This window comes from Boleophthalmus pectinirostris, unplaced genomic scaffold (genome assembly GCF_026225935.1).
Source record: "Boleophthalmus pectinirostris isolate CB_2022bp ecotype Guang Dong unplaced genomic scaffold, ASM2622593v1 HiC_scaffold_4, whole genome shotgun sequence".
Taxonomy (NCBI): domain Eukaryota; kingdom Metazoa; phylum Chordata; class Actinopteri; order Gobiiformes; family Gobiidae; genus Boleophthalmus; species Boleophthalmus pectinirostris.
The window spans coordinates 3,191,485-3,209,525 of record NW_026571353.1 but is presented as its reverse complement, the minus strand read 5'-3'; the positions used below and the strand labels follow the sequence as shown (position 1 = coordinate 3,209,525).

The following is an 18,041-nucleotide window of genomic DNA, read 5'->3' as shown; positions in this document are numbered from 1 at the left end:
CTACCACTATCAGGGTGCACGTCTGTCTCCCCCTCCCTCCCTGAGATGGGCAGAGGAAGGGCGGCTCACTCGTCGTCTACGTCACGTTTGGAGGGCGGAGCCTGTGCTTTCTCAGGACGGGTGGGGGGATGAGTAATAGTCGGTCTTTCATAGTTCCTGGTCTGTGACTGTCTCCAAGAAATCAGTAAGATTTCAGAACTATTGTGTAATGGATGTTCCAAAACCCAAATTGTGCTTGTTCATGTGCAGAAGATACAATGTGAAAAGAGTTATTTTGCATGAGATGGACACTTTAAAACATCATAATGAATAATGCTACACTGTGGAACACTACAATCATACCAATAAAATCTCCATCGTTTATTATCATGATGTGACATTATGCATATGGAGGTTGAACATTTTGATAATAAATAGATATATTGTTTCTGTGTTAGCTTGATTAAAATAAAATCCAGTTAATATTAAGAGCATGTGGGAGAGCATTATTATTGCTTCAGCCTCACAGCAGGAGGGTCCAGGGTTCTAAACATCCTAAACAGGATGCAACCTTTCTGTGTGGACTTTGCATGTTTGTGTCTACGTAGGTTTCCTCCATGAGCTCAGGTTTCCCTTGTCATTAAAATATGGTACCCACTAGAGATGTAACAATAACAGAAATATCGTGATATCGTATTGTCAAAGTTCTCACGATAATATCATGGACCATCACGATATATCGAAGCACAAGTCTCTAAATGAAGAGTTAATGTGCAGCAATAATTAAGAAATGACAGAGGGAACTACATAGACCATGATCCTTTGCTCCATTTCAGTGCAGACTACAAGAAGAAATAACAGTTCTAACACTTTTAAGTCTTAGTTCTTTGGGTTAAGTCTTGTCAAGGCATTATAAGAGGAAAAAGCAGCATATTAACAGTTTTGTTAGCTTCACAAAATATTGAAATAAATATCGTACAGTGAGGTTCAAACCGTGAATATATCGTATCGTGACACTTGGATATCGTTACACCCCTAGTACCCACTGAGGTCACTACTCCCCTGAAAGAGATTCCAAATCTCAGTGGAACTCTCCAGGAATTAATGTGAAAAAAGCAAATCAGGAGCTATGAATGGACAGTGAGGCATACAAGAAAAAGGTTGGAGTGAGATTTTGACGAGGCCCGAGCTTGGTTAGGCCTCTATAGTACAGACACTATGTCATTTTACTTTATTACATGAACAAAAATATTGTTGCATTATTTGCCATCACCTACCTTCTCCTTTGCCATACTTTGAAGACGGGGACCACGAGACGGCGTCCATGTACCCCAGCTCCCTGCACACTACCTGGGCCGCGTGCTGGGTGAAATCGTCATCACACACCGTCCCCCACTGTCCGTCATAGAACACCTCCACGCGGCCCTCGTTGTGTTTACGCTTGTCCCCCGCCAAACGCAGCTGGATCCTGGGGACGTCCGGGGAGAGCTGGGGGGGCTGGTACTGCTCGTGCTGCGGGTCGGGGTAGTTGGCAGGGTAGCCCAGATATTCATACTGTCCGTAAACAAACCGGAGGACGGCGAGGAGGAGGAAGAGGAGGGAGGGCTGGGGGCGTCTGGGTTTCATCATGGTGGCTACGAGAAAACACAAATGAATGGGAGTCATATATGGTGTAATAACTTCAGAACTACACAATTTGCATTTTAAGTTTTGGATAGTTAATTGTTAATATAGGGTGACCACATTTTCAAAAGTCAAAACTGACTGGGACTCTTTATTGTTGGCTGGTATCAAACTGGTCAAACAAACGGACACATGGGACATTTCTTGTATAAAACTGGGACAAATTGCTGGTTTTGGGTAAATCTGATGGGATAGGGGACACAAGGCTCAAAACTGGGACTGTCCTGAGTAAATATGGATGCTCGGTCACCATAAGTTAATAGTGATTAGTAGTAATATTGTTTCACTTTGATTCAGTGGCTGCTTGTGTGTTTTAGAATCGAGTGTAAGATTTTACTGATCACTTTTAAAGCTCTTTTAGGTCTTACACCAAGTTACATTTCAGAAATGTTTAACCCTGTACAAGCCTCTGACAGCCACAGATCCTCAGGCAGGTCTCTTTGGCTGTTCCAAAGTCCAGGCTCTGGATGAAGGTGACGGAGTCTTTTCAGTCCAGGCACCTCGCCTTAGGCCTCTCCAAACGAGCTGTGAGACGCTGCAGAACATCAAAAACTCTGCAGCTCGGGTCCTTACTTGAACTAGGAATTACGAGCACTTAAGTCCTGTGCTCAGGTCTCTGCACTGGCTTCCTGTGGCTCAGAGAATAGACTTTAAAGCAGCTCTGCTTGTGTACAAGTCTCTCCATGGCTGAGCACCAAAGTCCATCTGTGACATGTTAGTGTCACATGAACCATCTCACACTCTGAGGAGCTCAGGGACCGACCTCCTGCTGGTGCCCAGAGTCACGACTAAACATGGGTAGTCAGAGTTTCAGGTTCATGCAGCTAAAACCTGGAACAGTCTTCCTGAATATGTGAAACAGACTATTCTTTGACGCTGATTAAATCCAGGCTCAAAACGGTTCTGTGCATATGACTGAAAGGTTTTCATTCTGCACTCTTCTCTCTAATTTATGTAATTAATGTCTCTCTCTCTTTTTTTTTTATTTTAGTCTTTAATTTTATGATGATTATTTATGTTTTGATTAGTTTTTATTGTGATTTTAATGTATTTTTTATTCTGTAAAGCACTTTGAATTACTTTGTGTGCGAATTGTGCTGTACAAATAAACGTGCCTTGCTTTGGAACGACCTGCCTGAGGAGATAAGGCTCGCACCATCAGTATCATCTTTTAAATCACTTTTTAAAACTCATTTTTATCAGTTGGCCTTCCTTTAGGTGGTTTTAGCTTGATTTTATTCCTTATTTAATTACTTTGATTCTATTTTATTAACTTATTTATTATAATTAATTGAACTGATTGCTTCATTGTCTGTTTTTGTATGCATTTGTATGTATGGATGCTATTTTTATTGTTCTTTGTTGCTTGCACAGCACTTTTAAACCCTGTCTTTAAAAGTACTTTATAAATAATAATAATAATAATAATAATATAAAAAATCTTTTTTATTATTATTATTACAAATGGACATATGGTCAGACCGGACATGCTACATAATAATAAGGTGACCATATTTCCGTTTGTGAAAACCCTTACCGGGGTGGGGCTTCGACATTGAGCGACTCTCACCTCGCAACCTGTGCACATGGCCTCCCACATGTCCTGACCGGGACGGAAAACGAAGAATTTCTTGTCCAGGTCATCGTTAAATGCACATTTGCACTTTGGCATGTTTTAGGCTGACAGAATGTTTGTGTCTGCTCGCTCCTTCTGAGTTACAGAGAGCTACAAGAGACGCTCAGTTTAATGGCACCAATGAAAGATCATGAAAACCTGGACATTTGCATCACTTAAAAAAAAAAAAAAAGGGACAGCCAGGACAGGACGCAAAAAACAGATATGTCCGGGGAAAATGGACATTTGGTCACCCTACATAACAATGCATTAGTCCCAACTAGGGATGGGCATGATTAATCGATTAATCGATAATTGATCATTAATTTCATCACATTAATTGTAAATTTAATTAAATGTAAATTGATTACATTAATTTTAATCGACAAACCAAATGTAGGTTGTTGTGTGTAGTGTGACCAAACAGGTGTGTACATGTGTCACTGCATCAGAAGGAGAGAGACACAAACAGTGGGTCAGTCTGTAACGAACCGAAGCACAAATGTGTATTTAACGATGATTTGTACAAGAAATTCCACACTTTCCGTTGCGTTGGGGACAAGTGTGAGTCCATGTACACAGTGTACAAAGCAGGAACATATGTTTCGGTGTCCAGTGGGAAAAAGCTTTACCGGGTGTGAGTCGCGCAATGTGGATGACGAGTCCCCGCCCCCCTCCCCCCGTACGGTGTCCTGGTTTTGACAAACGCAAATCTGGTCACACTAACCTGTATTCACCTGAGTCATGTCTTTTAATCCGACAGAAATTGAACCGCATCAGCGACACAAGAGCTGTAGTTTTATCTTCGCTTAGTTTATGCAAATTTGTGATGTGGTTTTAAGTTTAGTTTCTGTGAGAGTTGAACAAAACTGAATTAAACACATGATAATGTCAAATGGGCTGATGTGGCTCTAGAGTCATTACAGTTTATATGTCGTAAAGTTGAATTTATTTATGTAGATTAGTAGTACAGATAGTAATAATAATGATGATAATTTTAATATAAAAACGTTAATGATTAATCGATAATCGATCGTTAATTCTTCCGACGATCAATTAAGAAAATTTCATCGAATGCCCATCCCTAGTCCCAACAAGCATTTTCCCAGACTCTCAAAGTCGCTTTACAGTTTCGGGCATAATTCATTCATTCAGTACTTGACAGTAGTAAGATACTATTGTAGCCACAGCAGCACTGGGGCAAACTGACGGAAGTGAGGCTGCCAATCTGCACCATCGCACCTTTCAACCACCACCAACACTCACACTCACACCACTTTCATACTACGGAATCATCAGTATTAATGACGCACTTGATTTATAGCCCCTTCCAGTGTAAAGTATAGAACATTTACATTACAAAAGCTGATACCCTTCCAGTGCATTTTCAATAAGAGTCCTTAAACATCATGAACTATAAAAATATAAGACTGACAACCACTCGAGCCCACATGAGTAACACCAGAGCACTGTTAGAAACCATTCCCATGTGCAGATGTGTTTTATATCTAACATTATGCACCAAAAATATACAGGGATACAACAGTTTGATAGTAAAATTTAACATTAATTTTGTCAAGCACCACAAATACACAAACTGGAGCAATACTGACTGTTGTTACTCTTTGCCAAATGTAACAGCAATGTCTGTGCTGGCTATAAATGTTGTACAAATGTTTTTATTTTGCTGTCCTGAATAAAAAGTCTGAAAGAATGCATGTTCAAGGTATCCGTTTAACAATCAAAACACATGCAAAATAGATAAGTTTAAAGCCATAATAATCTCAGGCGACTCCACAACATCCCACATTGTTCAGTGGCTGGAAAACCTCACTCAACACTTCAGTACAGAAGAGCTTTAGGTTTCAGATAAGTTCAAGGAAAACTCCAGTCAGTCCGACCTTAAGTGATGTAATTCCCAGTGGGACTATGGACTTCTGCTTAGTAATGTCTTTCCTGTCTCATCATTTCCTGCCCTAAAACTGCATTAAAACATCTTATGTCTTCTGGGAAAATTGTAAGCCCCACAAAAGCAGAAAAAGGGTCCAAAAGGGCTGAATAAGTTTGAGGAAAAACATCTAATTGCGATGATGCTTTTTAAAAATTGCAGCTTTTGTGATTTCCATTAGATGAATCTTGCAGTCCTACAGTAGGTTGTAGGTTTTTTAGTACAGATTAGGGATGGGTGATATCTTGATATTTTAAATATATCAAGATATTTTTTAAACTCGATATGGATTCTGACATATCGTATATATCGATATAATGCTTATATTCAAGTTCAGTTTTTACCTTTTTACCATTCCAAGCTTTTCACTGGACTTGCACGACTTGAATTGCAATAAATAACTGGAAAAATTAGAGTGTTTTAAAACTTTTGACCAGTAGTGTATAGGGATGGGCATTCGATTAAATTTTCTTAATAGATCGTCAGGAGAATTATTTTAATTTTCAATTATTAACATTTTATATTAACATTATCATCATTATTATTACTATCTGCACTACTAATCTGCATAAATAAACTCAACTTTATGACATATAAACCGTAACCACTCTAGAACCACATCAGCCCGTTTGACATTATCATGTGTTTAATGCAGATTTGCGCAAATCTCACAGAAACAAAACTTAAAACCACATGGCTAATTTACATAAACTAAGTTAAGAAAAAAATAGCTCTTGTGCACTGATGCGGTTCAACTTCTGTCAGACTAAAGGACACGACTCAGAGGAATACAGGTTAGTGTGACCATATTTCTGTTTGTCAAAACCAGGACACCATGCAAGCAACATTGAGCTACTTTCACCTGGCAAAGCTTTTAATGTTTTTAAGTGTCCTGGTCCTTTGAGGTCCCTGACACCCCCACTGGACACCGAAACATATGTGCCTGCTTTGTACACTGTGCACATGGCCTCCCGTTTGTCTCGACCAGGACGGAAAGCGGGGAATTTCTGGTACAAATTGCGGTTCGGCATGTTGCAGACTGATCGCTGTTTGTGTCTGCTCGCTCCTTCTGATGCACAGAGAGCTACGAGAGACGCTCAATTTAATGGCCCAATGAAAGACTCTGATTTCGCCACTTGGCTTGTTTGCCCTCGCTGTGCACGCCTCCGCCTCCCTGATTTTGCTTGAGTCTCATTCACTCCTCACTACCTCCATGAATGCCCGAAGTTGGTGCCAGTGAAAAGCTTCTAGCACCACAAACCTTTTCCACCATTTACAGGCAAAACCATCAGCAGCACATCCTCATATTCCACCGAGTCATGTCCTTTAGTCCGAAAGAAGCTGAACTGTATCCGCGGCACAAGAAGCGAGCTGTTTATGCAAATGAGTCATGTAGTTTTAAGTTTTGTTTCTGTAAAACATAAACATATGTGCGCAAAGCTGCATTAAACACATGATAATGTCAAACGGGCTGATGTGGCTCTAGAGTTGTTATGATTTATATGTTATAAAGTTTAGTAATGTAAAGTTTATTCATGTAGAAGGTTTTAATTAATAATCTGCTGCAGTGTCACTTGTACAATAGTGTTTGGAAACTTTGGGTTTGATCTGCAGTGGATTGTGGGAAACCTCAGAGCTCCATACTGCTGGATAGGAACATGGGTCTGTTAAAATAATGAACCTCGTTGTCCGTTCCAAGCTGTAAAATGTGGCTACGAGATCTTGTTAACATTTTACATCTAGAGAGAATACGATATTTGTTAAAGGATAAACTAGTATCATTTAAGAAAGTGTGGCAACCTCTTATTGATTTTTTGAATCGGTAACTATGTGAATAACATCTCCAAATTCACAGATATATGTACCTCTGCAGGCCGTTACTATGTTTGTTCTCAGTTTGTGAAATGTATTTTAATTTAAACTTTTATATACCAAAAAGTACTGAGCGCTGTTGATCCTGTACAACTTGAATTGTGCTCTGTTTTTGGCTCAATAAAAATATTATAATGACTAAAATAATGAACCTCCTGAGCTTCCTGTGCTAAAAGAGCTCATGGTTATTGTATGGTTAATGCAAAGATGAGCTTGAGTTGTTTAATTTATGAATGAAAAGAAGGAAATATGTATTATTTCTTTTATTTTACAGTTAAATTATTATTTATGTAATTAGGGATTTTTATAGTCTTAAATGTGGCAGAAGCACATTGTTCCTACATGAACTGCCAACCTTTTGCACCTCAATAAAAAAATACCATATTTGTTTTTGCAATAGTTTTGGAGGGTTATTTTTCCTTTACATATATCGACTTAGTATATATCGTTTATATCAAGATATGGCAAAATATATCGAGATATATTTTTTTGCTCCATATCGTCCAGCCCTAGTACACACCTGGATTTTACATTTTCAGTTCAGGACTTTATTCCATTCAAAAGAAATCTGTATTTATTTATTTTTATTCATTTATTTCATTCTGGACCCATGGATTTACAGATATTTGTAGACTGTGGCGTAAACATCACTCATTTGGATACAGAATGCACTAATTTACTTTTGCCTTATGAAACCAGCAAGATGAATTCTCACAAACTCTTGAGAATCCATCTTGTTTGGCTCCAGTGGAAGCGTTCACTTGTGATAGGCCCCGCACGAGGCTGACCAATCACAGAGCAGCATTGTGGTTTGAGCGGAAGCCTGCACTGAACAAACCAAAACAAACACGATGATGCCAAAAAATGCACTTCAGCCCATTTGAACAGAAATACAGACAATTATGTTTTGGAAAACCGTTCAGAGGGAAGTGCTTCTGTGGCCAGGGAACATATCTGTGCTTTTCTATCTTGATTTCTTGGCTTGTCCAAATCAGAAAGCTACAGATTTACACTCAGTCTGGGGAGAGCCAGGTTACAAGACTCTCACAAACACCACAACAACACATCAAACATGAGACTAGACCAAACCAACAACTAAACCTGGACTCGGCCAGGGCTAGAAAAAGACCAAACCAAATCTACAAATCAGGACTACATCACCAGGAGAAGTGTGAATGCCTGCAATTCTTTTAAAAATGTTGACTGTCAAAACTAGAGCAAACCAAAACTAGGGTTGCACAATTTGGGAAACAACAACTTAAAAAAAGGACTGGTCAGGACTGACAAAAACAGGGCCAAAAACCAATGATTACATATATGTCTTTGCACCCGAGTTTGAGAAGCCCTCATCTCTGCGTGTTCTCCAAACTCCGTACATCCCTTCAGTGTTGTAACGTGGCAGTTACACAAGGCTGAAGCGCCGCTCGCTCACTGCTCAACGAACAGAAAGAATGAAGAGCTCCGCCTTTGGGTTTCCAACAGATGTGTCATAACTAAGAAAAGCCTGATCACGTGCACTGCAAAACCCAAACCTCAAAGCTCAGATGAGGCAAGACCCACAACACTTAGAGGACTAATTAAGGGATTTAACTCAAGTTTTCCATCAAAACCTACTGTAGAACTGATCAGAATAAACACATTTTGCAACACTTGAAGGTGCATTGTGCAATTTTTCTGGTGGAGTGTCCATCACCTGCTGGTCTCCATGGACTAAAAAAACATATTGCTTTGTCAGGAATGTTCCAAAGTAAGACATTAAACACATCTCTACAGAAGCCGAGAGGGGGCACAACAAACGCAAACGGTGCAACAAATACAAATGCGACAACACAACAAAAAGCCACGACAAACCAAAAAAAGCCTCAACGGAAATGATCGCAGGACTCGATTTTAATACAAACGCCGCAACAAATACAAATGCCACAACACAAACGCAAATGCCGCAACACATCAAAAAGCCACAACACATTTTAAAAAGCCACAACACATTAAAAAGCCACAACACATCAAAAAGCCACAACGGAAGTGACCGCAGGACTCTATTTTCCGACGGACCGATCAAGCGACAAGTGAAGAAGAAGAACTACAACGCGAAAAGTAAAGGAACGGAGAAGTTGGAAATGTAAGTAAAAGTAATTTATTGTTTTATCATTCATTTCACGAATATTCACATTCGTTTCATATCACGGCCGATGTATCAAGGTTTGTATCATCTCAGCAACTTCTTAATGATACCCAGCTCTAGTTTCTATTGCTCAAAAATACACTCATTCTCTCTGTGAATAGTGTTGCCTCTCCACAGATCTGACCTGTAATGCAGCCTATAGTTGTCGCCTTTGAGACAGATAGGTTTAATCTCTACTGTGGAACATTCTAGACTAAGCAATATCTCCATGAAGATAAGCAGGTGACGGACGCTCCACCGGAAAAGTTTTAAAGACATATTGCACTTGTGTCAGCTGTGAAGTTCACGATCTATGTAGAAATGTTAGTAATTGACTTAATAAAAGAAACAAGTCCTCTGTTAGAAAATGTGGTGCTCAAACTGTGGAGCTGATGTCGAAATGAACGTCATCACAACAAAGAGACGTGCAGCTGTCAGCACCTCCGATGGATCGCTGCAGGTCACGCTCGCGAGTTATGATTTTATTTTATTTTTTATTGGATCATTTGCGGCAAACGAAAACAAAACATAAACCACGACTACACGGGTCATGACAGGAAGGGTCTGAGCGGAGACAAAGGTACCAAACGCGTGAACAACAAGTTTGCATTCACAACTCCACTCACTGGAAATACAAGAGACGAAATATAAATTAAAACAAACAAAACTCAATGCACAATCCATCAACTCCAGAACTCCGTATTTTCCAAAACCCAACACTCTATACTCTTTTTAAAAGGTTTCTACAGTGTTGGACTGTTTAAAGTTGTTGGGCATTTGATGAAATTTTCTTAATCGATCGTTGGAAGAATTAAAGATCGATTAATCATTAACATTTTTATATTAAAATGATCATCATTATTATTACTATCAGCAATGACGTCTTGAATACATGCAGGAGAACAAACATAACCCAAACATGCACGAATCACACGAAATATAACTTTGAGACACGCAAATGAGAAGGGGAAACAACTATAACATGGTTAAAACCCTCTCAAAATCGATTTGGCGTGATAGGTCCGCTGTAAAAACTTTCCTTGCTGCAAATACGGAATTCCAAGTAAAGCTTTGAGCCAAAAGGTTGAAATTTGAAACTGGCTCCAAGATTTTGCTTCAAACTAAATGACAGATGTTCTGACCTGTGGATATCACGCGCCCAGGGACGACTGGAAACACTTTGAACAAAAACAACAAAGGAAGTAGCCAGATTAATGGTACTAATAACAAGTTTAATATGCGTGGCTTTTCAAACTACTTTTCAACAACTTCGTGTACATATTGTGGTTTTGACAGCTTAAAATATTATAAAAATGACATAAAAGCAGTTCAAAACACAAGGGCCAGAGTAAAGCAGTTCAAATGAGGCTAAAACTACAGCTGGTAGCTTTGAAGTTGAGATGTGTCTGAAGTAATTCGGATGATGAAATGATGTTGAAGGTGCATAGAGTTTGCATTTCATTACATCACAAGGTGGAATCAAGCTTTTTTTAAAACGTACATGCATTATACTCAAACACTTTGTTGGCATTCTAGCATAATTAGGCTCCGTTCAGACTGCAGGGCTTAGTGCTCCATTCAGATTCTTTTGTGAAATCTGATTTTTTTTGTGAAGTTGTTCACCTTTCCAGTTAAATGTGACTTGTATGTGATTTCCAGGGTGAACTTTAAACGCCCCAAAAGTGTCTCGCATGCACATTGGAGGACACGACGACGTCACATTTAGTGAGCGTGCTCAGTGTTTATGGAAGTCGCCTAAACGCTGAGCTTGTCTCCCAAAACAGGGTCCAGTTCTTGGTCAAATGGACAGGTTTCACGTCCACGGCCACTTCATTTGTTTGAGGCAGGCTCTTTATTTTTCATTGACATTAGAGTCAGGACTAGGGATGGGCATGATTAGTCGACTAATCGATAATGGATCATTAAGAATTTCGTCGATTACGTTCATTTCTCATCAACAAAATGAATGTAGGTTTCTGGGCATAGATATGAAGCTGCGTCTGACAGCACAAACACTGAAATTGCAGCGTCAGTCCCACGTTTGGGCTCTGGCACCTTGAAGACACTGTACCACTCAGTGAGTGTGTTTACAGCACATCAGTGTCCTGGTTTCATCATGGTGCATGTATAAGCTGTATCCCGGTTACTGCAACATAAAGAGCTGTGCTAAACCTGCACACGTACGATCTTTGAAAACATCGCGACACACACAGAACAGACTCACCTTCAGCATCAACATCCCTCTGTCACAGAAACAACACTCATATTCCACTGAGCCGTGTTCTTTAGTCCGATAAATGCTGAACTGCATCAGCGCACAAGAACGTTTTTTTTTCTTAACTTAGTTTATGCAAATGAGTCATGTGGTTTTAAGTTTTGTTTCTGTGAGACTTACGCAAAGCTGCATTAAACACATGATAATGTCAAACGGGCTGATGTGGCTCTAGAGTCGTTATGGTTTATATGTTGTAAAGTTGAGTTTATTTATGCAAATTAGTAATAGTAATAATATAGATGATACTTATTATATAAAAACATTAATGATTAATCAAAAATGTATTGCTAATTCTCTCGACAATCGATTAATAAAATTTCATTGAATGCCCATCCCTAGTCAGGACGCCTGTAGCTGCGCTTGGACATTTTTTTGTCAATCATTTCAAAAAACGCCCGGTTCTGATAAGATCCCTCGAGTTTGGCCTGAATACAGCGACCCCCCCAAATATTAATGAACTCGCTAATGTCACTTTGCCTCCATTGACTAGACTCCGAGCCTGACGTGTAGGTGGATGAATGTGACCTGACCGTTCAAACTGAAGTCACATGTCAAAAGATCAGATATGTATCGGTTTTAGGAGCACATATCCAAGTGTCCTTTGAAAAATTGGATCTGTGTTGTTCAGACTGTCATTAAAAGATCAGATACAGGAGCACAGAGGCCAAAAAATCTGATTTGGGTCACTTCAGGCTGCAGTGTGAACGTAGATATGTTATTTTCAGGTTTTCAGGAAAGGAGGCCCTGAGGAAGACCCAGGACACGCTGGAGGAACTGTGTCTCTGGGCTGGCCTGGGAAACCTTGGAAGAGCTGGAGGAAGTTTCCGGGGTGAAGGAAGTCTGGAAGTCCCTGCTTAGACTGCTGCTACCACAGCCCAGCCCCGGGTAAGCGGAAGAAAATGGATGGATGGTTTACAGGAAAATAGAAAAATAAATAGTCTGTCAATAAGATGACGAGGTAGTATTTGTCCTTTGCATTTGACCCGTTCTTCAGTACCACCGGGGCAACCTGAAGCTGTCAGGAGCAGTGGGCGTGGCCAGTGAGCGAGGCTTGGGCTGATGGGGTAAACTGAAGTGCACAGAGAAAACAAGACATGGGGAGAAATACAGAAACTCAGCAGGGACAGGCCCGTTTGGTCTGGAAGTCAAACCCAGAACCTTCTTATTGTGAGGCGTGCAGTGTTGGGAGTAGCGCGTTATAAATGTAACGAATCACTGTAACGCGTTGCTTTTTGCAGTAATGCAGTAATGTAGTAATGTAAGGCATTACAGGGGAAAAAGTGTAACATTTTACTCGGTACAAATGTCAGTAACACCCGTCACAATGCTTTTTTTAACCTGGATTAAAGTGGAGGGTTTTTTGTTTTTTTTCATACAAATTCCGGCACAGAACTCCACGCTCCTCGGAGCTAAACGCAGCTGACGCCCGATCACGCTCGGAGGTTCTCTAAGGGGCGGTCCTAGATTCCAAGTTCTAGTCCAAGATTAGTCCTGGTTTGGTCCTGGTTTACTCTTGGTTTAGACATGGTTTAGACCTGGTTCAGTTCTGGTTGAGCTCTGGTTTAGTCCTCGTTTAGTCCTGGTTTACCTGGTTTAGACCTGGTTTAGTCCTGGTTTAGACCTGGTTTGGAGCTGGTTCAGTTCTGGTTTAGTCCTGGTTTACTCCTGGTTCATTTCTGGTTTAGACCTAGTTTAGTCTTGGTTTTGTCCTGGTTCAGTTCTGGTTCAGCTCTAGTTTAAATCTGGTTCAGTCCTGGTTCAATCCATATACGTCGCAAAAGTTCAGCACCTTCACAGTTATTTTGGTGAGAGTCACTTAAAGTGCTGCAGTAGTCGTGGAATGTTTTACATTTTAACTACAGTAATATTGTAATGTAACAAATGACTTTGTAATGACAGTAACAAGTCATAAATAACACATTACAGTTTTAAAGTCACTTGCCCAACAGTAGAGGCGTGCGTGTCAAAGTGCTGTGTGGAGATGAATGAGACAGAAAACTCAATTTGACTAAAAGATGACTTGGGCAGATAAGTTATAAGGGTAACAGTTTGTAAAAGAAACAAAACTGGCAAAGGCAAAGTACAGATCTTTAAAACTCTGTCCGTAGTAGAAACTAGGCCCCTCAAAGCAATAGAAAAATCATTACATCTTTGCCAAGTCTAGACTCAGAATAATTGGCTGCTTGTGTGTTAATGTGGCTGTAGAATGTACCACCTGCAGCTGAGGAACTTTGCATGAGCAGAACAGGTCAAAATGTCACTTTTTATTGCCCTCTCTTCAAGTCAAATTAGTCAAATATGATTTTTTTTCCTTCACTCGTTTATGCAGCGCTTCAAAATCCGCAAATCCGGCTCGCTTATGAAACTTTTGCAATCTTGATTTGGACTAAAACATAGCTTTGTCCAAACTGTAGCTCATTTTAAGTGAAATGTGTTGGGAAAGGCTATTAGAAAATCATGACTGAAACAAATGGAAAAAGTAGGCGAGAAGACACAACGACTCCTTTTGCGTTAGAACTGTCCAGTAGCAACTTAACGCAAATATGTCTTCAAAACTGACACGAAAAATACAGCTAAAAGTGTAAAATTTCATAACAGTAGAATAGATACACGTTAAAACACCTCAAATAAGTCACTATTTATCAACTTAACGCACCAAACAGAACTTTTTCTTGCGTAAAATGACGATACCAAACCAAATCGCAAAATGGTTCGTGCAAAAGTGTTTTATCTTACTTTTCTTCGGCCCCTGGTGAAGTTGCTGCTGCTGCTCTTGTCTCGAGTTAGAATCTCCACTTTCACTCGGGCTTTCTCATCCCATCTGTGCGCTGCGTCCTCCTGAACACGCCCCCTGACGCACGCCCACTCCGAAACCCTCCGAAAAAACCGATGACCTCAGCGCGCAGCGGCTGGACACGAGCGCACGGGACACGAGCGCACGGGACACGGGCGCATACGTGAGGAGCGGGACACGACTGCAGCCACGCTTCGGTATTTTTGGAATGAATTTGGTTAACTTCAAGAATACCAAGCTGTTTAAAGGTGTAGTGTGCCATTTTTCGGGTGGGACTGGAAGGTCTGACTTAAGGACATTGGGCAGAGTAACCAAAACTTGTACGCTGCAAATTTCTCTGATCTGGCCAAGATTTTAAAAGTTATATTGGGTTATTCATCTTGTTTTCAGGTTTAATATCTGCGTAGTAGCTCTTGAATTGGTTGTGTAATCTTAAAATCACATACACTACCAGTCAGAAGTTTTAGAACACCACACTTTTCCAGTTTTTTACTGTTGACAACTGTTGGGCAAGTGACTTTATGTAATGTGTTGTTTATGACTTGTTACTGTCATTTCAAAGTCATTTGTTACATTACAATATTACTGTATTTAAAATGTAAAACATTACATGACTATTGCAGCACTTTTAAGTGACTCTCACCAAAATAACTGCAAAGATGCTGAACTTTTGCACCGTATATGGACTGAACCAGGACTAAAGCAGGTCTAAACCAGGACTAAACCAGAGCTGAACCAGGACTGAACCAGGTCTAAACCAGGACTAAACCAGGACTAAACCAAAACTAAACCAGAACTAAACCAGGACTGAACCAGGTCTAAACCAGGATTAAACCAGAGCTGAACCAGGACTGAACCGAGGACTGGACCAGGACTAAACCAGAACTAAACCAGAGCTGAACCAGGACTGAGGACAGGGAGTGGAGAGAAAAAAAATATATATGGGATGTGTAGAAAACCTGTGCTTGAATTTCAATTGAAAGTCATTACAAAGCATCACAACAAAATATCTGTCTTTCTAAAACACTGGAAATTGAAATTAATAAAATCCTTTTTTTTTTTTTTTTTTTAATTTTACTAACAGTTTCTATTTTAAAGCACTGAAAGTTCTGTTCTCCTTCAGGATCTTATCATCATCACTCTCCTCCTGACTGTCTTTATTTCAAAAACGGTAGAAGATGCAGATCTACTTCTGTTCAATGTGCGTCCCCAAAACTCAACAACGACCAACGCAAAGACGCAACAGTGTCAGCGTGCCAGTCTGCGAGCAACGTGTTATATTTGATCTGGTGCATTGTTCATAATGAGTGTGTAAACATGGCCATCAGTATCCCAGTTACTATCAGGTTTTTTGAGTCATGCTGCATGTAAACGCACTAACCCAGTTACTGCAATGTAAAATTGAGTGCGAATGGGCCCAAAAGACAAATACTTCTGAAATACTTTCTGGGGCGCCATCTAGTTGTAGCCGCCACCATACGTTCTTTAGCCTACCTCCCTAACCTTGAATTTCCACTGACCAAAATGAGCGATTGCAACACACCCCTGTACGAAACTGGGCCTAAATGTTCCACAGTATGGCATTAAACAGCTCTACTTTCCATTTAATCAATTACAGGTGGTTTTAAAGAGCAAAAATACCTTGAAAAACAGACATTCTGACTGTGAGCGGGGTCGCCTCTGCACAGATCTGACCTGTACCTTGGTCTATTTTGGTCTCATGGTGATAGAAAGGTTTAATGCCATACTGTGAAACATTCCAGGTACAGCAATAACGTCTCCATGAAGAAAGGCGTTTGACCCTCCACCAGAAAAGTAACACAATGCACCATTGAGTAAGACCTACTGTTACTTCAAATATTACTCAAGTACAAGTAAAAGTATGCTCATAGAAAAATAAAAATGATTTAAAAAGTTGCTCAAGTGAATGTACATGCCATTGTCTGTAATGTTCCACAGTACGGCATTAAACATAGGCCGACCCATCTTGCATTAGTCATTATTATACTGATTTCCTATATGTGACTGTGAGCTGTTGCCTATCCCCAGATCTGAACAGTAACTTGGTCTGGTGGCGTCACCTAGGCTAATTGTCTTTATGATGTTAGATGAGTCTATCGCCTACTAAAAAATGTAGGAAAGACATTGTAGGAAAAGCAATTACCCTATAAGATGCTCCGGACTATAAGTTGCATCAGCCAAAAAATGCATAATGAAGAAGAAAAAAAACATATATAAGTCGCACTTTTTGGGAGAAATTTATGTTATAAAATCAGAGATCAGGAACCGACATTTCCTGTTGAAAGTGAAGTTGTTGTAATAACAACAGAAGAGAGAACAACAGACTGTTAACATCACATATGAACAGTTCTTCAGATAAATATAACAAACAACAGAACAGAACAAGTTTACCAAACTCTCCATCTCACTCCAAATCACTAAATCCATTCAATTCTTCATCCTCAGTGTCACTTCTGAGTAACTCCACACAACTTCAGTTATCACGGGAGTCCAGGCTTTGATTCCATCCAGTGACTTTCAGGAAAGTTACATGGCGCACCCTCCTGGTTACCGTGAGGCTGTGTTCTTCATCCTCCTCCAGTCCCTCACAAGTTTCTCTCTCAATCCAAACGTTCTTTCTGCTGTTCAATAACCGTTTTCAGCTGCAGATTTCACTACTTGCAGCAGGACAGCAGCTTTTTCTGCAGGAGACATGTGCAGAAAACTGATACAAAAGACTAGAGCGGCCATGTCCAAACTATGGCCCGTGGGCCAAATGTGGCCCTCAGACATATTTTTCTTGGCCCTCAGGCTTCCAGGAGAATTGGTCCAAATTACCTTGCATCATTGAAAAATGAACTTTTTACTGCAAGTTTTTTGAAAATCTACCTTGATAAAGCTGATGTTTAAAAATGTATCCAGTTTGTATCCCCTTTTGGGCTGATTTTGATTGACTTTTTGTAAATGTACCAGGTAATGGGATATGGATCCCCTGACTCCACCATGCTCACCGAATTTGTTTCTTGAAGGGTTGAAATGTCTGATAAATGCTTTCAAATTGGCCACCTCATATTATTGTTAGTTAGTTAGTTTGTTCCCTTTTTTATATTTTTTTATTTTTATTTTAAATTTTTATTATTATTATTTTTAATTTACTTTTTGTTTTTGTAAAAAAAAAAAAAAAAAAAAACATTTGAAAAGGAATCTGATCTTTCTGTAACACCACAGAGTGTAAAGATGTGAAACCTTTTCTAATAAAAACATAAATAAAAAAAAGATAAAGCTGATGTTTAACATTTACTTTGTGGTTTTAAGGATCTTAACATGAATAATATCTGACAGATCATTGTAACGTGTTAAACCTGCACATATTTTAATGAATCACTGTATTGAGCATCAGTCTGCTGCCCTCCATCGGCCCTCTGCTTCATCTGTGTTTATGTGGCCCTTGATGAAAAAAGTTTGGACACCCCTGGACTAGAGCCTCTCGTGGCTGTCAGTCTGAACATTTTAATATAGAAGTTGCACCACAGTATAAGTCGCAGGAAACACCCAAACCATGAAAAAAAAGTGCGACTTATGGTCTGAAAAAATACAGTATATTTCCATTGAAATAAGCAGGTGGCAGAGATGGAACCTCCAGAAAAGTTACATAGTGTCGTAGTCAAGACCGAACTAATCGAGACCAAAAACAGGGTCCCGAGACCAAGA

General features: G+C 39.8%; 1 protein-coding gene across 1 annotated transcript in view; it reads right to left on the bottom strand.

The window, feature by feature from the left end:
* Positions 1-14,318, bottom strand: part of loxl2b (lysyl oxidase-like 2b) — a 105,037-nt gene extending 90,719 nt beyond the window's left edge. Inside the window, exons 1-2 of the mRNA XM_055161895.1 lie at positions 14,273-14,318; positions 1,257-1,613 (exon numbers count right to left, since the gene is read on the bottom strand). Of these exons, the coding sequence (XP_055017870.1) occupies positions 1,257-1,608 (352 nt within the window). The 5' untranslated portion in view covers positions 1,609-1,613; positions 14,273-14,318. The remainder of the gene's footprint in view (positions 1-1,256; positions 1,614-14,272) is intronic.
* Between the last annotated feature and the right edge of the window lie 3,723 nt (positions 14,319-18,041).